Consider the following 23,314-nt stretch of genomic DNA (forward strand, 5'->3'; position numbering starts at 1 on the left):
TCTTGCTTACATATTTGGCATTAAAATTATATTGTCTTGAGTTATTGTACTGCCTTTTGCTGTTCTTGCTTTTTTTCAACCATGTTAGTATCTAATTTGCCAGCCCCACACTATCTTCAGAACCTTTCTTTTTTCTTTTTTTTTTTTTTTAAGATTTCATTTATTTATTTGACAGAGAGAAATCACAAGTAGATGGAGAGGCAGGCAGAGAGAGAGAGGGAGGGAAGCAGGCTCCCTGCTGAGCAGAGAGCCCGATGCGGGACTCGATCCCAGGACCCTGAGATCATGACCTGAGCCGAAGGCAGCGGCTTAACCCACTGAGCCACCCAGGTGCCCCAGAACCTATCTTTTTTTAAACATTTCCACAGTAAAGCCATGAACTACCCAAATAAGTTCTTGCCATAAACTATATGAATAAGGAATCTTACCCTCAGAGATTCCAGTATAGGAAACGGAGGGAAGTGATGAAAATGAAAGAACATGAAAAATAATAGTTGGAGACTTCAGTCACTTTCAGCAAACCAGACAGAAAATCTACAAGGAAACTTTGGGCTTGAACCATATGTTAGACCAAATGGCCCCAATAGACATTTATAGAAGAACATTCCATCCAACAGCAGCGGAATACACATTATTCTCAAGTGCACGTGTAATAGTCTCCAGAATAGATAATATCACAAAATAAGTTTCAGCAAATTTGAGAAGACTGAAATCATACCAAGTATCTTTTTCATCCACAATGGTATGAAATGAAGTCAGCAAGGAAAGGCAATCAGAAAAAGCTATAAAATTTTTAAAAAGATTTTATTTATTTATTTGATAGAGATCACTAGTAGGCAGAGAGGCAGACAGAGAGAGGAGGAAGCAGGCTCCCTGCTGAGCAGAGAGCCTGATGCGGGGCTCGATCCCAGGACCCTGGGATCATGACCTGAGCTAAAGGCAGAGGCTTTAACCCACTAAGCCACCCAGGAGCCCCAGCTATAAATTTTTAACACGATGTTTAATCAACAACACTCTCCAAAACAACCAATGGGTCAAAGCAGGAATCAAAAGGGGAATAAAAAATATCTCAAAACAAATGAAAATGGAAACACCTCCAAACCTGTGGGATGCTGCAAACGCAGTTCTGAGAGGGAAGTTTATAGCAACAAATGCACAGATTAAGAAAATAGATGGGAGATTGGGGTACCAGGTGGTGGGTATTATAGAGGGCATGGATTGCATGGAGCACTGGGTGTGGTGAAAAAATAATGAATACTGTTTTTCTAAAAATAAATAAATTGGAAAAAAAAGAAAATAGATCTCAAATAAACAACCTAACTTAATACTTGAAGGAACTAGAAAAAGAAAAGGAAAAGAACTAGAAAAACTAAGCTCAGAGTTGGCAGAAGAAAGGAGGTAATGAAGATCAGAGAGGAAATAAATGAAATAGACACCAGAAAAACAATAGAAAAAATAAATGAAATGAAGAGGTAGTTTTTTCAAAAAGGTAAAATTGATACAACTTTAACTAGACTAAGAAAAGAGGAGAGAAGACTCAAAATCAGAAATGAAAGAGGAGATATTACATCTGACACCATACAGATATAAACGAATATAAAAGAATATTATGAGTAATTATATGCCAACACATTGGATGAACTAGAAGAAATGGATAAAGTCTTAGAAGCATACAACCTACCAGGACTGAATTAGAAATAAAAAATCTGAACAGAACAGTAATGAGTAGGGAGGTTGGATCAGTAATCAAAAACCTCCCAACACAGAAATGCCAGGGATCAGATGGCTTGATTGGTGAGTTTTACCAAATGTTCAGAGAATTAATGCCAGTCCTTCTCAGACTCTTCCAAAAAACTGAAGAGGAGGGAATATTTCCAAACTCATTTTATGAGGCCAGTGTTACCCTGATAACAAAGCCAGATGAGGGCACTGTACTATAGACCAGTACTCCCCCTACCAATTTTTATTTAAATTCTAGTTAGTTAACATGTTTCAGCAGTAGAATTTAGTGATTCATCACTTACATATAACACTCAATGCTCATCATTAACAAGTGCCCTCCTTAATATCCATGACTCATCTAGACCATTCCCCACCCACCTCCCTCCATCCGCCCTTAGTTTGTTCTCTCTCGTTAAAAGTCTCTTATGGTTTGCTTCTCTCTTTCTCTCTCTTTTTCCCTTCCCATATGTTCATCTGTTTTGTTTCCTAGATTCCACATTTGAGTGAAACATACGACATTTGTATAGACCAGTACTCTTGACGAATATAGATGCAAACATTTGCAACAAAAATTAGTAAACCAAAGTCAACAACACATTAAAATGGCTAAACCGGGGTGCCTGGGTGGCTCAGTGGGTTAAGCCACTGCCTTCGGCTCAGGTCATGATCTCAGGGTCTGGGATTGAGTCCCGCATTGGGCTCTCTCCGCTCAGCGGGGAACCTGCTTCCCTCTCTCTCTCTGCCTGCCTCTCTGTCTACTTGTGATCTCTGTCAAATGAATGAATAGAATCTTAAAAAAAAAATGGCTAGGGGCGCCTGGGTGGCTCAGTGGGTTAAGCCGCTGCCTTCGGCCCAGGTCATGATCTCAGGGTCCTGGGATCGAGTCCCCGCATCGGGCTCTCTGCTCACAGGGAGCCTGCTTCCCTCTCTCTCTCTGCCTGCCTCTCCATCTACTTGTGATTTCTCTCTGTCAAATAAATAAATATAATCTTAAAAAAAAATGGCTAAACCGCATGACCAAATGGAATTTATCCCAGGGATGCAAGGATGGTTCAATATATGCAAAGTCGTAGATGTGATTGATATAGTACACTAATAGAATGAAAGATAAAAATCATGATTTTATGTGAAGGATGGGCAAAATAGGTGAAGGTGATTAAAGAATACAGACTTCTAGTTATAAAATAAGTGAGACACAGGGATACAATGTGTAACACAGGGAATATAGTTAATAATATGTAGTATGTGCATGGTATAGTGAAAGATGATAGCTTGGTTTTACATGGTGATCACTTTATAATGTGTATAACTGTTGAATCATTATATTATACATCTGAAACTAATATGGTGTATCTAAAATACACACAAGAAAATCATTATTCTCACAAGAGATGCAGAAAAAGTGTTTGAATTTAGATCCTTTCATGATACAATAGAAGGAACAGACCTGTGTGTCTGAGGATTAAATAAATTAATTCATGTAATACTCCTGGGACATAGTAAGCATTCAGTAGACTTTGGGCTATTATTACTTTTGAAGAAATATTGGAACTAATATTTTTATCATTTCAAGTTGAGCCATGTGTCTACAGAACAGAATTCATGTTCACCATTTTATGTAAGGTTAGTAGTACTGGCCATGACTAAGATGCTACATTTAGCTTCTTAGGCAGTTTTATAAGCATTGCTTGCTCATTTATTGTGCAGTTGTGAGCTGTGCCTAAGAGTAAATTATAGGACAATTTTACTAACTCTGAGGCATTTACAAGCATTGAAGTGATGATTACTAAAATGCTGTTTAGCATGAGCAGTGAGTTTATGTCAGCAAGAGGCAACGTGTGGTGTATTGGAATGAGTCCTTGCTACTGACTGGATGACCTCAGACAAGTCATTTAGCTTCTTAGGGCCTGTAAAAAGCAGAATAATGTCCCCTAAGATCCATCCATGTCCTAATTCCTGCGATTGTTAATATGTTACTTACATGGCAAAAGGGATTATGCAGTGTAATTAAAGCTATTAATCAGTTGAATATAAAATAAGGGTATTATCCTTGGTTATCTGGGTGTGTCCAGTATAATCACATGACTCCTTAAAAGCAGAAGAGGTATGCAGAAACTGAAGTCAGATACATTCAAGGTACAATTACTGTTCAAAGGAATTCTGGTGGCCTCTAGGCACTGAGAAGAAATCCCAGTTGAAGGCCAGTAAGGAAATGAGACCTCAGTTCCCACAACCTTACAAAACTGATTTTTGCTGATACCGAAATAAGCTTAGATGGAGATACTCCTCTAAAGCCCTCAGGTTAAGAGCCCAGGCAAGCCAATACCTTGATTTGGTCTTTTGAGACCCTAAGCACAGTTCCCAGGTGAACCTGCCTAGATTTCTGACCTACGGAATTGTGAAATAATCAATGGGTGTTTTTTTTTTTTTAAAGATTTTATTTATTTATTTTAGAGAGAGAGAGTGCACACGAGTGGGGCAGAGGGTAGAGGGAGAGAGAGAGAGAATATCAAGCAGACTCTCTGCACTGAGCATGGACCCATGACCCTGGGATCATGACCTGAGCCAAAGTCAAGAGTTGGGTGTGTAACCAACTGAGCCATCCAGGTGCCCCAATAAATGGGGTATTTTAAGCTACTAAATTTGTGAATAATGTGTTACAGCAACAATAGAAAACCAAAACCTCCAGCACTTCTGTAAATGAGGGGTAGAGGAGGTTCAAATAAATAAAGTTTAAGGTTCCTTCTAGCTCTAAATCCTATGATTGTGGGATTCTCATTACACTGCTCGTTGGTGGACTAAAGTGTAACAACCATAATCAGGATGGCCACATAATACACACACACACACACACACACACACGAAATACTTTACCAGATACATATCTTTAAATGTTAACATATGGCAATGCTACAGGTTGGGGGACTCTAATGCCAGATAACTAGATTGCTGAGTGGGGTTTTTCAACGGCAAGGCAAATAGTTGCAGCCAAAGCCTGGTTCTTCAGGTGTAGCCTAAAATTAGACTTCAGTGAAAATGTTACTTTCTATGTGTAGATTATCTATACCCTTAAATGGAGAATGATTGTTATTACTAAACCAGAAGATCGGGGATGTCTATATGCCCACTAGCATTATAACAATTTATTGTTCTTAGTCCTTTAAGTATTATCAGTTATATACCTTCTATTTCTAACACATAACACATCCTCACAATTCATTGTATTTGGCTAACTTATCCTTTTTTTTTTTTAAATGAAACTAACCCCAGGGAGCAGAGTTACTGATATTACCTGTAAATGAGTAGTTAGTACGTTCCTCAGAAATATAACAGTGTTTTTAGAGCCATCTCCAGAGTTCTCTGGGCAAGGTGATTGTGAGTTTATGATGACAGTTCTAACTGGCCTTCCCATCCACCTCTAGCAATTATGCAAAGGAATGCCCGATTTCCTTTGTTTTCTTATTTTTAAAAAGCAAGCTTTATTGAGGTATAATTGATGTATAATTCAATACATATATTTAACATAAGTGGACAATTCAGTAAGTTTTGACATATGAATGACAGGTACCATACATTCATGTATAGACACACATTTGTATATACACATAATGTGTTCATACACATATGATGGATATGTTCACAAGTGTGCATATTCCTACACATTTATATGTGTATGTTTATATACACACATACATATGTGCACAGTTATGAATTCATCATTAAAATCAGGTCAGTGAACCTAGTTAACTCCCCCAAATGATTCCTTGTAACCTTTTATAATGCCTCCCCCCGCCCAGCACCTCTTTACCAGGCAACCATTGATCATTCATTGATCACTTATGTTACTATAGATGAGTTTGTAGTTTCCAGAATTTTATATAAATGGAATCAGATAATTTATTCCTTTTAGTGTGAATTCTTTAACTCACCATAATTATCTGAGAGTCATCTATGTTGTTAGGTCTGTCAGTATTCATTTCTTTCAGGGCATCTGTGTGGCTCAGTTGGTTAAACGTCTGACTTTGGCTCAGGTCATGACCTTGACCTGAGTCATGACCTTGGGGTCCTGATATTGGACCCCTGTGTTGGGCTCTGTGTTCAGTGGAGAGTCTGCTTCTCCCTCTCCTTCTCCTTCTGCCCTTCCCTCCTCTTGTACGTGCTCTCTCTCTCAAATAAATAAAATCTTTTTTTAAAAAATAGTTCATTCCTGGGCGCCTGGGTGGCTCAGTGGATTGGGCCGCTGCCTTCGGCTCAGGTCATGATCTCAGGGTCCTGGGATCGAGTTCCGCGTCGGGCTCTCTGCTCAGCAGGGAGCCTGCTTCCCTCTCTCTCTCTCTGCCTGCCTCTCTGTCTACTTGTGATTTCTGTCAAATAAATAAATAAAATCTTTAAAAAAAAAGTTCATTCCTTTCTGTTGCTGAGTAGTAATCTGTTGTATGGATATACTGCGATTTGTTTATCCATTCATTTGTTGATGGACATTTTAGTTATTTCCTGTTTAGGTCTATTACAAATAAAGTTGCTATGAATATCCACGCACATGTTTTTGTATGGACATATACTTAAATTTGCATTCTTGTAATAACTAATAACATTGAACGTCTTTTCATATGCTTGTCATTTGTGCATCCTTTTTTGTGAAGTGTCTGTTCAGGTCTTTTGCCAATGTAAAAAATTGGGTTGTTTTCTTAATATTAAGTTAGAGAGTTCTTTACTCTGTAAACAAGATCTCTTATCAGATATGTGATTTCCAAATATTTTCTCCCCGCCTGTGCTTTGGATTTGCATTCTCTTAATACACTTTTTTGAAGAACAGAACTTCTTGGGATACCTGGGTGGCTGAGTCGGTTAAGCTTCAGCCTTCAGCTCAGGTCATGAACGCAGGGTCCTGGGACTGAGCCCTGCGTTGGGCTCACTGCTCAGCCAGAGTCTGTTTCTCCCTCTCCTTGTGCCACTTCCCTGCTTCTGCTTACTCTCTCATTCTCTCATATATATATATATATATGAGAGAACATATATATTCCTATATATATTCTATATATTCCTAATTTAGTGAAGTCTAGTTTATAAGTTTTATCTTTTATGGAGGCTTTGGTGTCATAGCAAAGAAATCTTTGCCTAACCTAGGTCACAAATACTTTCTCTTTCATTTTCTGTTAGAAGTGCTTTTGGTTCTAGGTTTTGCATAGGTTTTGCTTTTGGTTCTAGGTCTGTGATCCATTTGATTTCATTTTTGTATGTCTGTGCATTCTTGGGATAAACCCACTTGGTTATGATGTATTATACTTTTTATATATTGTTAGTTTATATATGTACTGCTGAAGCAAACACTATATATTGTTGAATTCAATTTGATAAAATTTTGTTTAGAATTTTTGCATGTATGTTCATGACAGATACTGAAGTATAAACTTCCTTTCAATTTTCTGAAAGGGTTTATGTTAAATTGGTATTATTTCTTCCTTAAAGATTTGGTAGATTTAAACAGTAACTGCTGGGCCTGGAAGTTTCTTTGGTGGCAGGGTTTTTCACTACGGACTATATACTCAATCTTTCTCAGCAGATATAGTGTTATTTATGTTACTGATTTCTTCTTGAGTGAGATTTGGTAATTTGAGAATTTGTTTTATTGATGATGTCAAATACATTGGCAGAAATTCCTTTATAATATTTCCTTTTTAAACTTTTTAACATTTGTAAAAATCTGTAGTGATATCAACTCTCGTTCTTGATATTGGTAATTTGTATCTTCTCATATTTTTTATTAGTTTGGCTAGAGATTTATCCGTTTTACTGATCTTCCAAAAGAAACAGTTATTCATTTCATTGATTGATGCTTAGAAGTTTATTGTTTCTTTATTGTACTTATTTTAGGTTATATTTACTCTTGTTCCTAGAATTCTTTGAGATAGGTTGCTTGGGTGGCTCAATGGGTTAAGGGTCTGCCTTAAGCTCAGGTGATGATCCCAGTGTTCTGGGATTGAGCCCCGTATCAGGCTCTCTGCTCCACAGGGAGCCTGCTTCCTCCTCTCTCTCTCTCTCTCTCTCTCTCTCTCTGCCTGCCTCTCTGCCTACTTGTGATCTCTGTCTGTCAAAAAAAGAAGATGGAAGATGATATGACTGGTTTGAGACCTTTCTCTTTCTCTCTCTCTCTCTCTCTTTTGGTAAGAACTTACTACTATTAATTTTCCATGAAGTATCACTTTTTAGCAGCATTCCAGAAATTTTAAATGTTGTGCTTTCATCTTCATTCAATTCTAAATACATTGAAATTTCCCTCTTGATTTTCTTATTTAGTCGATGGGCCATTTAGAAGTATGTTATTTAGTTTCCAAATATCTGATCATTTTCCTAAAGATTTTTCTGCTATTGGTTTCTTTTTAAAAATTTTTCTTAAGCCTCTGCCTTCGGCTTAGGTCATGGTCTCAGGGTCCTGGGATCGAGCCCCGCATCGGGCTCTCTGCTCATGGGGGAGCCTGCTTCCTCCTCTCTCTCTCTCTGCCTGCCTCTCTGAGTACTTCTGATCTGTCAAATAAATAAATAAAAATCTTAAAAAAATATTTTTTTCTTAATTTAATTCCAGTTAACATATTATTAGTTTCAGAGGTAGAAGTCAGTGATTCATCAGTCTTATATCCAGTGCTCATTACATCATATGCCTTCCTTGATGTCCATCAACCAGTTACTCCATCCCCCAACCACCTTCCCTTCCTTTTATTGATTTCTAATTTAATTCCATGTGGCCAGAGAAAATACTTTGTATAATTTGAGGGTTTTTTTAAATATACTGAGACTTGTACTATAGCCCAGAATATCATCTCTTTTGGTAAATGTTCAGTGTGCACTTGAGAATAAGATATATTTTGCTGTTGTTGGGTGGGTTTTTAAGTATAAGGATAATTGTAGATGCTCTTTATCAAGTTGAGGAATTGGCCCTTATTCTCATCTTTTTGAGATGATAGTTTTTTAAAACCATGAATTGGTGTTGAGTTTTGTGAGATCCTGTTTATGCATTAGTTGACGTGATGTGCTCTTATGGTGAATTGCAGTGATTATTTTTCAGATATGAAGCAGCTTTAAATTCCTGAAATAAACATCACTTGATAGTGGTGTTACTTCTTTGAATGTATTTATTTTTTCTGTTTGTTAATATTTGTTAAGGTTTTTTGCATCTGAATTTGTGAGGGAAATTGGTCTATAGTTTCTGATTTTGTACTGCCTTTGTCTGAGTTTGTTATCAGGGCAATAGTGTCTTGATAAAATGAATTGAGAAGTGTTTGCTCTTCTTTTATGGATGGAAGATATTGTATAGAATTGGTGTTAATTCTTTTTTAAGTATTTGGTAGAATTATTCAGTGAAACTATTTTGGCCTGGAACTTCTTTTTCAGGAGTTTTAATTTTTTAATTATTTTCATGAGTTTTTAAATTACAAATTTAATTTCCTTAGTAGTTGTAGGATTATTCAAATTATGTATTTTATACTGGTGAATTGTGTTAGTTTTGTGCTTTTGGGGGTATTGGTCCATTTCATCAAACTTGTTAAATTTATGTGTGTGGAATTGCTCATGGTATTCTTCTGTCCTTTTGACGTATGCAGGGTTTATAATGATATCCTGTTTCATTCCTGATACTGGTAATTTGAGTCTGGTCTCTCTATTTCTCAGTCACATGGTTGTCAATTTTTATATATATTTTCATTTTTTAATTTGAGTATAATTGACTACACACTGTTATATTAGTTTCAGGTGTACAACAAAGTGATTTGGTATCTTTATACCATTATGCTTTGGTCACCACAAATGTAGTTACCATCTGTCACTGAAAGATCCTGGAGTCGCACCCAAGAATCAAACAGCACACCTCCACTGGATGCAAATTGCAAGAGGTTTATTGGTTACACAGGCGCCTGCGGACGCATCAGCCTTTGTGGGCTGAGCGTGCCGGGCTAAGTTGGGGAGCAGATTATATAGGGCAAGGTTGGGGTGGTGGGAAGCGAGTTTACAGAAGCAGAGGCTTGGTTACAGGGATCTGATTGGTTAACCTAAATCAAGCATTGTTAGGCACTGTAACGGTTTGTTCTGGCGGGAAGCGGTGGCGGGAAGCGATCCTACAGAAGCAGATATGCATGGTTACAGGAGTCTAATTGATTAATTTGATTCGGGCATGATTGGGCGTTGGGGTCAGGGCGTTCTGGCGGTTCCTTGGGACAGCACTCTGGAAAGTCCCGGTACATTTCGTTTCTCATTTGTCTCTCCTTTTGACAGACTGGGTGACCACAGACAATGTGTTGCCTTCAGGCTATGGGGACAATAGGTTGCTAAAACAAACCTTACCAAGGAGGAAGGGGGTCCTAGAGGAAGGGGGTCTTTCAATAGGTTGCTAAAACAAACCTTACCAAGGAGGAAGGGGGTCTTTCATCACCATACAACACTATTACAATATCATTGACTATATTGATGCTATTCCTTTTACTCCTGTGACTTCATTCCATAACTGGAAGACTGTATCTCCCACTCCCCTTATCCATTTTGCTCATTTACCTACCTCTTTCCCTTCTGGCAATCATCAGTTGTCTGTATTTAGAGGTCTTACTCTGCTTTTTTTTTTTGTTTATTCCCTTTATTCTGTTTTTAGATTCCACATATATGTGGAATCATGTGGTGTTTGTCTTTCTCTGAAGTATTTCACTTGGCATAATACCTTCTAGGACCATCTCTGTTGTCACAAATGGCAAGATCTCATCCCTTTTTTATGGCTGCTTAATATTCCATTATAGATATATGTACCACAGCTTCTTCATTAATCTGTTGATGGACACTTAGGAGGCTTCCATACCTTGGCTATTGTGAAGTGTGCTGCAATAAATGCAGGGGTGCATATATCTTTTGAATTCATGCTTTTCCCCCCCCCTTTGGGTCAGTATCCACTAGTAGAATTATTGTATTGGATCATATGGTATATCTATTCTTAATTTTTTGAGAAACCTCCATAATGTTTTCCAGTGGCTGCACCAGTTTACATTCCCATCAATAGTGCACAAAGGTTTCTATTATTCTATTTCCTAACACTTTATATCTTCCAATGTGAACCATTTGACAGGTGTAGGCTGATACCTCATTGTGGTTTTGATTTGCGTTTCCCCGATAATAAGTGATGAGTATCTTTTCATGTGTTTGTTGGCCATCTATATGTCTTTTTTGTTATATATTTTTTGAAGAACCAAGTTCATTTTTTCTATTGATTTTTTTCTATTGTTTTTGAAAATTTTATTGATTTCTCCTCTTTTCAAAAGATTTTATTTAGTTGTTTATTTATTTGTCAGGGAGCATGCGTGCATATGAGAGAGTGCGTGTGCACAAGTAGGCAGAGTGTCAGGCAGAGGCAGAGAGAGAAGCAGCCTCCCTGCTGAGCAAGGACCCTGATACGGGACGTGATCCCAGGACCCTGGGATCATGACCTGAGCCGAAGGCAGCACTTAACTGACTGAGCCACCCAGGCATCCCGGTTTCTGCTCTTTTAAAAAAGATTTTATTTATTTATTTTAGAGAGCGAAAAAGAGATGCACATGAGCAGGAGGGAGGGTCAGAGGAGGGAGGGAGAGGGAGAGAATCTCAAGCAGACTCTATGCTGAGCAGGGAACCTGACGTGGGGCTTGATCCCAGGACCCTGGGATCATGACTTGAGCTGAAGACAGATGGTTAACTGACTGAGCCACACAGGCACCCCTGGTCCTAGTGCCTTTTATTTTTACTTTTATTAATTTACTTTGTAGCCTTTTATTGTAAGAAATCTTAGCCATGATTGTTACTAATAAGAAAAGAAGATAGAAACCTGTACACACACATAGACACACACACATACAGCTACAAAGTGCAAGAAGCAAGACATAATAGAACTAAAAGAAGAAATAAGGAAGTCCACAATTAGAGTAGGAGACTTCAACATTCTCTTTCAAAAATTCATAGAAATAGGAAAAAAACAGTTAAGATACATACTCATCAACTCTCAGACTCTGACATTTACAGTAGACTTCATCAAACAGCAGCAGAATACACAGTCTTTCCAGGTGTCCACAGAATATATGCTGAAATAGACCATATTCTGGGCCAAACCCCCCCCCAAACCTTAAGAAACTTAAAAGAAGTAAAAACAGAGTGTTTTCTCTGGTAATACAGATCAAATACAAATCAATATCAGAAAGATAAATCAATATCAGAAAGAGAGTTAAACTGAAAACAATTTATCAAAATTTGTGGGATGCAGATATAACAGCACTGAGAGGGAAGTTTTTTTCTTCTTCTTCTCATTAAAAGCTTACATTAGAAAAGAAGAAAAGTTGGGGCACCTGGCCTTCAGCTCAGGTCATGATTCTAGGGCCCTGGGATCAAGCCCCACATCAGGTTCCTTGCTCAATAGGGAGGCTGCTTCTCCCTCTCCCACTCCCCCTGCTTGTGCACCCTCTCTCTCTTTGTCAAATAAATCTTTTTTTCAGGACGCCTGGGTGGCTCAGTTGGTTGGGCAGCTGCCTTCGGCTCAGGTCATGATCCCAGTGTCCTGGGATCGAGTCCCACATCGGGCTTCTTGCTCGGCAGGGAGCCTGCTTCTCCCTCTGCCTCTGCCTGCCTCTCTGTCTGCCTGTGCTCGCTCTCTCTCCCTCTCTCTCTGACAAATAAATAAATAAAATCTTTAAAAAAATAAATAAAAATAAATAAATCTTTTTTTCATAAAAGGCACTAGGACCAAAGTCTGAAGGAAGAACACCAGGAATAAGCTTCCAAGAGTTCCTTCCCATTAGAGTTGCACAGGACATGCTTAATTCCTCTGGCAGTAACAACATGTGTGAACCGTTGTTTATCAGGGAGCTCATTAGAGACTAAGTCCTTAAGGATTCCAGATACTATTTTGTTTGTGCAGTCTAGACATAGTGAGCCACCCTTATTATTAGTGGAATGTTTTATATCAATGTAGAGAACTGTTTACCAGCCAAGTGACCAGATGTCAGCCAAAGGCCAGCTTTGCAAGCAGGCCTTTCTTTTTTTTTAAGCTTTTATTTAAATTCCAGTTAACATTCAGTGTAATATTTAGTTTCAGGTGTACAATTTAGTGTTTCAACACTTCCATATAACACCTGATGCTCCAAGTATACTCTTTAATCCCCATCACCTATTTTACCCATCCCACCTACCTCCCCTCTGCTAATGATTAGTTTGTTCTCTATAAAGAGTGTTTCTTGGTTTACCTCTCTCTCCCATTCCCCCATGCTCATTTTATTTCTTAAATTACACATGTGAGTGAAATCATACTGTATTTGTCTTTCTGTAACTTATTCCACTTAGTATAATACTTCATAGCTCCATCAACAACATTGTAAATGGCAAGATTTCATTCCTTTTGATGGCTGAGTAATATTCTAGGGGGGCATGTGTGTTGCCTCTTCTTTATCCATTCATCAGTTGATAGACACTTGGGAAGTTTCCATAATTTGACTATTGTAGATAATGCTGCTATAAACTTTGAGGTGCATATATCCCTTTGAATTCATATTTTTGTACTCTTTGGGAAATACCTAGTAGTGCAATTGCTGGATCATAGGGTAGTTCTGTTTTTAACTTTAGAAGAACCTCCATACTGTTTTCGAGAGTGGCTGCACCAGTTTGCATTCCCACCAACAGTGTAAGAGGATTTCCCCTCTCTTCATATCCTCACTAACACCTGTTGTTTCTCGTGCACAAGAAGGCCTTTCCAAGTATAGGCAATCTCAGCCTTGCTATGTGTACTCTTTGCTGTACCCTGAGTCATTTACTGGGTATATATTCTTACCAAAACATAAAGGTATAACTGATGTCTATATATTATAATGGTTATAATTCCTGTAAATCAGCATTTCTAAACCCTTGTTAATATGCCTGTTTCAAAATTCTATATATGTTTATCTACATTTTTATTCCATTACCTGAATTGCTATTTTCAGCCTCAAAAATCTCGTTTTGCAGTTTTTTTCTTTTATTCTAATATAACTTTAGTATTTTTATCCTTCATCGTATCTTTTTCCTCTAGCAGTTGTTTCATCTTTCAATTATATATTGATAAAATACTCTTTTTGCTTTACAGCTAATGGTTTAGTCACATAGTCTGAAAGAAACAAAGAATGTAAAAGGCCATTGGTTTTCTGGAGGGGTTGTTGAGGGGTCCTGTTCCTTTCCTTTAGACCCCTCAGGGTTGAGGGCTCTGGGGAAAAAGGTAGAGAGGACATCATGCCTAAGTAACAGATTCCTGAGAGCTCACAGTAGGAGGTGAGGCCTGTGGATAGGGGATGGGTCTGCAGAGAGAAGGGAAAGTCACTGAAAGTGTGGAACTGGTAGAGGCAACAGAGGGAGCCAGGGACAGAGCCTCCCTATACTGAGATGTGAAAGCGCTTAGTGGCCTGGTTGGGTGAGTGAAAGGGCTTAAAGAAATGTGGATGGCCTGAGCCATCCTGTCTGCATCACTCTCTGCAGATGGAAAATTTGTAGATGGTGGCATATTCCTGGCAGCAGTTCATATGACTTTATTAGATCCTAATTGTCAGTATTTATTTTGACCACATCTTTAGCATTTGTACAGAACTCTTATGGGAGGAAGAGGAATCAATTAAAATGATTTGTAGTTAACTTGAATTAATGAAAACACTTAATAGGGGAGTTAAATCATTTTCCTTTGAATCTCATCTATGACCATTGTCACCGTGATCCTGAATATTACTTTCACAGGAAGTCAATAGGATACAATGGGAAAAACTTGGGATAAACAGACTTGGATTCAAATCTTTGATGCTATTTTTTTCTCTTTTATGTGTTTTATGGCCTTTATAAGCCTCAACTGAGAAATGAGTATGACGCGACACACTTTATGCTGTTCATATAAAAACTTAATAAGATAGTGTAAGGTGCTTAGCACACTACTTAGCATAGAACCTATACCCAGTATTTGTAACCTTTCATTACTTTCCTTTTAAAAATTATTTATTTATTTATTAGAGAGAGAGAGCACAAGCAGGGGAGGGGGAGAGGGAGAAGCAGGCTCAAGCCTGATGTGGGGCTTGATGGCAGGACCCTGGGATCATGATCTGAGTCGAAGGCAGACACTTAACCAACTGAGCCACCCAGGTGCCCCCATTCATAACTCTCCTTATGTTAGTGTAAGAAGGAAATGTTCCCTCTTTTCTAAGAACAGTATCTTGTATCATGCCATTAAATATTCCACATCTGAAATGTTTGAAGAAAATTTGGGCTTTTACTGGGAACAATGATTTTTACAGTTTTAAAGGTATTTTTCTCCAGAATGGATGACAGGAATGTCCAAAGTGGAGAGCTGCAGTTTCCTTTCATATGGATTTCTGTGTAAAAAAGAAATCTGTGTTAAATGATTTATATAGTTGTCTTCTGGTATTTGGATAGGAGTTTTTTTCTTTTTCCTCTTTCTTTTTAGGTGTGAAGGAGAATACCAGGAGAAAAGGGATAGTAAAAGTTTAAAAATCAAGCAGCACTTGAGACAAAGTCTTCTGATTCAAGATGGGTTGGCAGAGTATCAAATTGGCAAAAACTAAAGTTTCATTATAGTAGGTGATGCTGGTGGAATTGAAATTTTTGTAGGCACCTATTGACATTTCCAGGTTGACTGCTTCTCCAGCACCCACTCTTTTGGAGGACAAATTGACAGGATCAACACTGAAAGTTATTCATATTTAGCAGTTTTACTCCTTGGTATTTATAGGGGGTACATCACATGTTTACAAGGATATTTGCCAGAACATCGCTTCTAATAGTGAAACATTGAAAGCATCTTGAGTATCATCAACAGAAGAATAGATAAGAAAAGTAAGGTATCTCTATACAATAAAATACTATGTGGGAATTAAAAAAGATAAAGTAAACCTTTATGTAATGAACTCTAAGACATGGTATTGAGAGAAAAAGAAGCAACGTTTGCATAACATGTCACTTACGTATTTTAAAAACTATGTTTCTGTAAGTACAGACATGTATATAAGTGTACCAGGAAAGGACTGAAAAGGATAGTTACTAATCTTAGAAGTGTATCCCTCCAAGAAAAAACTTGTTAAAAGTTTAAAATTCTGATAAAATACATATAACATAAAATTTATCATCTTAACTATTTTTAAGTGTCTAGTTCACTAGTATTAAGCACATTGACATTGTTGTGCAGCCAGTCTCCAAGGCCCTCTTTTCATTTTGCAAAACTCTTGTCACGGCTGGTATGACAGATCGACCTGGAACATGAGGGTAAGAGGATGAAGAAAAGAACTCGAGAAGCAGAGAGATGGGGGCAGGAGGAGCACTGAGGAGGATGTCCAACAGTGCTAAGTTTATTCAAAACATTAAGGCCATATATATAGTGATAATAGGAGAAGCAATACATCTGTGTCTAGTTAAACAACATCTGTGTCTAGTTAAACAACCATGAGTTCCCATAATAAGTTTCACATTTAACTATAAGCAGACCTCGTGATGCCAAATGGCTGATGCCAGTACAGGTGTTCTGTATTGATACATCAAACCTGAAAGTAATTTATGGGCTGTACTAGGGCAGCAAGGACCAGCCACAAACTTATTTATGACCCCAACCGGATTGTTCTCAGTTGTTTAGCAAGCGTGTGGGAAGTCACGGAGGCGAGCGCACAACACATAGCACAGACCCTTTCTCAGTGCTACTCAACCTTTCCCGTCCTAAACCTTTTGTTAGGTTATTCGGACTTTAAAGGAGGCACAAGTCAGGGCCTGGTTTGGTCCTCGTCTCAATCCTTATTGCGGCCTCCCACACAAAACTGAATCTCTGTGCCCACTGAACAATAACTCCTGAGTCCTCCTTCCCCCCAGTCTCTCTTGCATACACTAATCTATTTTCTGTCTCTATGAGTGAATGGTATAGGTACCCCATATTAGTGAAATTATACAGTTTTTGTCTTTTTCTGACTGGTGTATTTCGCTTAGCATTATGTTCTCAAAGTTCAGCCATTTTGTAGCATGTGTCAGAAATTCCTCCCTTTTAAAAGCTGGATAATATTCCATTGTATGTATATACTGCATTTCATTTATTCATTCATCCATTGATGGAGACTTAGGCTACTTCCACTTTTTGGCTATTGTGAATAATGCTGTGAACATGGGTGTACAAATATTTCTTTGAGGGGCACCTGGGTGGCTCAGTTGTTAAGCCTCTGTCTTTGGCTCAGGTCATGATTCCAGGGTCCTGGGATCAAGCCCTGCATTGGGCTCCCTGCTCAGCAGGAAACCTACTTCTCCCTCTCCCACTCTCCCGGCTTGTGTTACCTCTTTTGATGCGTCTCTCTTTGTCAAATAAATAAATTTTTAAAGTCTTACAAATATTTGAGACCCTGTTTCAGTTATTTTGGGTTTATACCCAGAAATAGAATTACTGGATCATATGGTAATTCTGTTTCTAACTCTTTTTTTTTTATTAAGATTTTATTTATTTATTTATTTGACAAAGATGACAGGTAGGCAGAGAGGCAGGCAGAGAGAAGGAAGCAGGCTCCCTGCTGAGCAGAGAGCCCAACGTGGGGCTCCATCCCAGGACTCTGGGACTGTGACCTGAGCTGAAGGCAGAGGCTTTAACCCACTGAGGCACCCAGGCGCCCCTGTTTCTAACTTTTAAAAAAGATTTTATTTATTTATTTGAGAGAGAGAGAGAGAGAACATGAGAGGGGAGAGGGTCAGAGGGAGGAAGCAAACTCCCCACGAAGCTGGGAGCCCAATATCGGGGATCGTGACCTGAGCTGAAAGCAGAGGCTTAACCAACTGAGTCACTCAGGTGCCCACTGTTTCTAATTTTTTAAAGAAATTGCTGTATTGTTTTCCATAATGGCTATATCATTTTACATTATCCACCAACAGTGCACAGGGTTTCCAATTTTTTCATATCCTTGCCAATACTCGTTTTGTTTGTTTGTTTTGATAGTAACTATCCTAATGGGTATAAGGTGGTATTTCATTTTGGTTTTGATTTGCATTTCCTTAATGATTTGTGAAGTTGATTATCTTTTTATGTGATTATTATTTGTGTCTTTTTTGGAGAAATATCTGTTCAAGTTATTTGCCAGTTTTTAAATCAGGTTGTTTGCTTTTTGTTGTTGAGTTTTAGGAGCTCTTTATATATTCTGGGTATTAAACCTGTATCAGATATGATTTGCAGATATTTTCTCCATATTATTCCATAGATAGCCAATTTCACTCTATTGTATCCTTTAATACACAAAAGTTTTAAAATTTAATGTAGTCCAGTTTATCTATTTTTGTTTTTGTTACCTCTGATCTTGGTATCATATCTAAGAAATTATTACCAAATCCAATGTTATAAAGATTTCCCCCTATGTTTTCTTTTTTTATGATTTTATTTATTTGTCAGAGAGAGAGAGGGAGAGAGAGCACAGGCAGGGGGAAAAGCAGGCAGAGGGAGAAACAGGCTCCCAACTGAGTAAGGAGCCTGGTGTGAGACTTGATCCCAGGACTCAGGGATCATGACCCGAGCCAAAGGCAGATGTTTAACTGACCGAGCCACTCAGGCCTCCCTCCCCTATGTTTTCTTCTAAAAATTTTATACTTTATTTCTTCTGTTTAGGTCATTTAATCCATTTTCAGTTCATTTTTGTATATGGTAAATATAAATGTCCAATTTCATTCTTTTGCATATGGATATCCATTTGTCCCAACACCGTTTGTTGAATAGACTGTGCTTTCCATACTGAATGGTCTTGACATCCTTGTTGAAAATCATTTGATTATATATGTGATTTTATTTCTGAACTCTGTTTTATTCCATTGGTATATATATCTATCTTTATGCCAATACGACACTGTTTTGATTACCTTTGTAGTAAATTTTGAAAACAGGCATTGGTAGTCTTTCAGCTTTGTTTGGAGTCCCTTGTGATTCCGTACGAACCTTAGGGCAGAGTTTTCCATTTCTGCCAAAATGTCACTGAGATTTTCATAAAGTTTACATTTAATCTCGAGATTGCTTTGGTAGTATTGGCATCATAACAATATTAAGTCTTCCAGTCCATGAACTAGTTGCATTTTTAAGTATTCAGAATATACTGGTGTACTGTTTGTGTAATCAAGCATAAATAAATTTTTTAAAAGGAGTTTTTGGCAGATGGAACTGTAAGTTTCTTTTTTCTCTTTCAGTTTTGTTGAGATATAATTGTCATTCAACACTATATAATTTTAAGGTGTCTATCATAATGGCTTAAGGTGGTCAAGAGGTACAGTCCTTCAATTTGAAGATAAATACTGGGGATGTAATATACACATGACTATAGGTAACACTACTCTACGGTATATTTGAAAGTTACTAAGAGAATAGATCTAAAAGTTCTCATCACAAGGGACTAGTAAATTTCTAATGTCAGTTCATGTGTCTTTACTGGATCTCATGTTCCAATTTTTATAAATTGGCATCAGTTCTAGAAGTGAAAGGATAAATTAGATATTAGGATAGAGATGATTATCTGACTAAAGATGTTCATGATAAGAAAATGTTTATGAATTGAATTGAAATTGAATTAAATTATTGTTAACAAATAGGCTTATTTAGACATTTGGTGATATTACCTAAGCTCAGATACAGTTTTATCTTGCATGTTTTGCTTATTCTCAAATAAACTTTAGTTCCATTGATAAAAAACCAGTTATTCTATTCATGCCATTTAAAATTGTGTCTCATTGAACAGAGAGGCTGTTGGGTTCTATTTCATGAAGATTATCTGTGAACATTTTAAGTCATCAGAAAATATTGGAAAAGCTCTCCTGCTCCACATTGACATGCTTTTACAAAGAAAGGAAGAACTGCTTGCCAAGGAGAAGATTGAAGAAATCATTTTAGGTCAGTAGGATTTCTGCAGGTTTCATTTTTTTTTTTTTTACTATTTTAAAAAAGATTTTATTTAGTTGTCAAAGAGAGGAAGAAAGAGTACACTGGCAGGGGGAGCTGCAGGCAGAGGGTGAAGGAAGCTCCCCACTGAGCAGGGAGCCCAAAGTGGGATTCCATCCCAGGACCCTCAGATCATGACCTGAGCCAAAGACAGACACTTAACTGACTGAGCCAACCAGGCATCCCTTCTGCAGGTTTTAGAAGGGTGTTAATATGCGTGTAATTCTTAGATGTCAGAACAGTGGCAAAATTCTTAGGTCAGTGGATCCCTTTTCCTTGCCTGCTTTTTTTTTTTCCTAATAACCATTAGCTATAACACCTCATTGATTCAGATTCCACAGGCTAGAATGAGAAACAGCAAAAATAGCAAAACATCAACAAAAACAGAAAACCTCTGAGCTTGAAGCTCTTGTATAGTAAAGAATTGTGAGGTTAGAGGCCTAATTTCATGATTTCAGTGTGATCTCAAGTAAGTTGTGTGCCTTCTGGCAAGTTAATAACATCTCTGGATCTTCTTTCTAACTATGAAACAGAGGTTGTGAAATAGATTCCTAGTTTTTAACTTCCTTTTTAGCCCCAGCATCTTTTTTGTCATGCAATCTTATATGAACCCTGTCCCAAATAAAATATAATTTCTCTGTTAAAGCAGAGATGTAGAACCAGATTTCAGCATTCCCTTAACCCCTACCTCTCTGTAGAACTCTATACCCTGAAGAACATAATATGATCCCTTTCTTGGAAAATTCTCACCCCAATACATCCTTCTAATTGTACACATATACAGAGATAGAACAGGAGTGATAGTTACTAAATGTTAATACTGGGATTTATTCTGAGTGATGACGAAAAGTCACTTAAAAGAAAAATCTTTCTTTTGGTTTTTTTAAGATTTTTAATATTTATTTATTTGACAGAGATCACAAGTAGGCAGAAAGGCAGGCAGAGAGAGAGAGGAAGGGAAACTGGCTCCCTGCTGAGCAGAGAGCCCGATGTGGGGCTCAGTCCCAGGACCCTGAGATCATGACCTGAGCCACCCACGTGCCCCTCTTTTATTTTTTAAAAAAGATTTTGTATATTTACTTTTCGGGAGAGAGAGAGAGAGCAAGAGAGAGGGGCAGGAGGAACAGGGAGAGAGATAAGCAGACTCCATGCTGAGTATGGCCTGATATGGGGCTTGATCTCATGACCTTGAGAACATGACCATAGGCAAAATCAAAGTCGTATGTTCAGCTGATTGAGCTACTCAGGCTCCCCTGCTGTCTTTTATTTTACCAGATTTCTTGAATTTTTCCAAATATGTATAATGGTTTTATAAAAATCAGAGAGATTTTTTTAAAAGATTTTATTTATTTATTTGACAGATCACAAGTAGGCAGAGAGGCAGGCAGGGTTGGGGGGCAGCAGGCTCCCTGCTGAGCAGAGAGCCCAATGCAGTGCTTGATTTCAGAAACGTGAGATCATGACTTGAGCTGAAGGCAGAGGCTTAACCCACTGAGCCACCCGGCTGCCCTGTGATTGATTTTTTTAAGTGGAAATCTTTTGAGTAGATAATCTCTAAGAGCCTTTGAACTCTTAAATTCTGTGAGCCATATTTTATTGATAATGTGCTCCCTACAGACCCTCGCTAGGAATCCAGTTATTTTTAGACCCAATTTTGATAAGTTTGATTATCTGGTTTTCCACCTCTTAGCATTTTAATGGTAGCATATTACAAAGAGAGAAAAGTTCTATATGGAAATACATAGATAATCTGGCCATAAGGGAGGAGAAAACTCTACAAATTTTATGAAACAGTTTCAAATATTTTTAAAGATACAATAGTTTGTACTATATAATTGTTCCCAAAGTCATCACTGAGGTATAATAGTACAGTAAAATACACGAGTTGTTAGTGTTATTACCTTGAATGGGCAAGCAAAGATTAAATTGTGCTTCAGAAAACCAAGAAAGTATGTTTGGAAAAACATAATTTAGGGGCACCTGGGTGGCTTAGTCGGTTAAGCATCTGACTGTTGATTTCGGCTCAGGTCATGATCTCAGGGTATGAGATCAAGCCCCCATGTTAGGTTGCATGCTCAATGGGGAGTCTGCTTCTCTTTCTGTCCCTCTCCCTTTGCACCTCCCCTTGCTCATGCTCTATTGCTCTCATTGACATAAATAAATCTTTAAGAAAAGAAAAACCTAATTTATAAAACATAATTTTTAGAAAAATTAAGAACTTTAATGAAATAATTTAGAGTTTTCAAAATAAAAAATGTTTTATTTTTAATGAAAGTTAATTGTCAGCTAACTAGAAAATGTGTTTATCCAGAATGACTAATTTTTCTTAGATTATAGTTAATCAGTTTCACTGTGATATTGAATTACGAACTTATACTCTCAAAGTCATGTAATATTTTAAGTAGGTACATTGAATAGCATTTGACTCTGATGTGAGTAGTTTTATCTAAGCCATGGAACAAATTATGTCTCTTGACTGTGCTGGGAGGTCAGAGACTCTTAGTGTTCTTATCAAGACTTTTGTGGAAATCAATAGTGCCAAAGGGTAGAAGAGAAGTGGATATAGAATTCTATTATAGTTTAAACTTTATCTTAATGTGTGCTAATGTATTTGAACCCTGTAAGTGTCTAGACCAGAAACAATCAGACATGAGTTACAATTTAAAGTAATAAAGTTAATGTGTAAACATGGTCTTAAAGTATTTTACAAAGGCTTTAAGGTATAATTGGCCTTTCTTGTGAACTTGGTCTGATCTTGTTAGTACATAATATAAACACTTCTTATTAACGATTTTTAGCATTGCTATCTGTTCATTCAGAATAACATTAAAGTACCAGGTGATGATCAAATTTGGAACATGGAAAATAGGTTAAAAGGAGACTAAGCTGGAAACTATCACAAATTGATAGGCGAATTACTGTGATTCTAGCAAACTCTGATTGTATTATATAATTAGTTTTGCTAGTAAACCTACAATTGATGATGAAAACCTGTCTGAATGTGATTGTGTTTATAGCCATTACTTAAAGATTATAGGTTCTGAATATAGTTAGTGTTCTTATTTAATCTAATAGATCTTGATTTTTGGTTTTAGAACTTTGGTTTTTATTTTCAGGTCACCAAACAGGAAGACAATTGACAACAGATTTAGTGGGCTGTTTACACAACATTCTGTGGAGAAAAGCTGCCAGAAGTTTTGAGGTTTGGGAAGAATCTATTTTTTCATTCTTTATATTCTTTCTCTACCCTGACAAATGTATATGTTCACTATAAAAATCATAAAGCATCAAATATTTTAATAATTTGTCTGTTTAGGTACCATCTATGTATTAAATATTCATAGGCATTGAAAAGACTTTGATATTGTGGTGATAGATACTTATCATTATACATTTGTGTGAGCCCATAGAATATACTACACCAGGAGTGAACCCTAATGTAAACTCTGGACTTTGGGCGATTAGTGCATGTCCATCTAAGTTCATCAGTTGTAGTAAATGCGCTACTTTGGTAGAGGATGTTGATAAAGTGGGACTCGTGTGAGGGCAGGACGCATATAGCCAATCTCTGTACATTCTCCGCAGTTTTGCTGTGAACCTAAAACTGCTCTTAAAAAAGTTGTGCAATTAAAAAGTGTC

The 23,314-nt window shown here is 37.5% G+C and overlaps 1 protein-coding gene across 1 annotated transcript in view; it reads left to right on the top strand.

Annotated features, from left to right (window-relative positions):
* Positions 1-23,314, top strand: part of TEX11 (testis expressed 11) — a 335,773-nt gene that overhangs the window by 145,938 nt on the left and 166,521 nt on the right. Inside the window, exons 13-14 of the mRNA XM_044234723.1 lie at positions 19,476-19,627; positions 22,792-22,877. Coding sequence (XP_044090658.1) covers positions 19,476-19,627; positions 22,792-22,877 — 238 coding nt within the window. The remainder of the gene's footprint in view (positions 1-19,475; positions 19,628-22,791; positions 22,878-23,314) is intronic.

Source organism: Neovison vison, chromosome X (assembly GCF_020171115.1).
Source record: "Neovison vison isolate M4711 chromosome X, ASM_NN_V1, whole genome shotgun sequence".
Lineage (NCBI taxonomy): Eukaryota > Metazoa > Chordata > Mammalia > Carnivora > Mustelidae > Neogale > Neogale vison.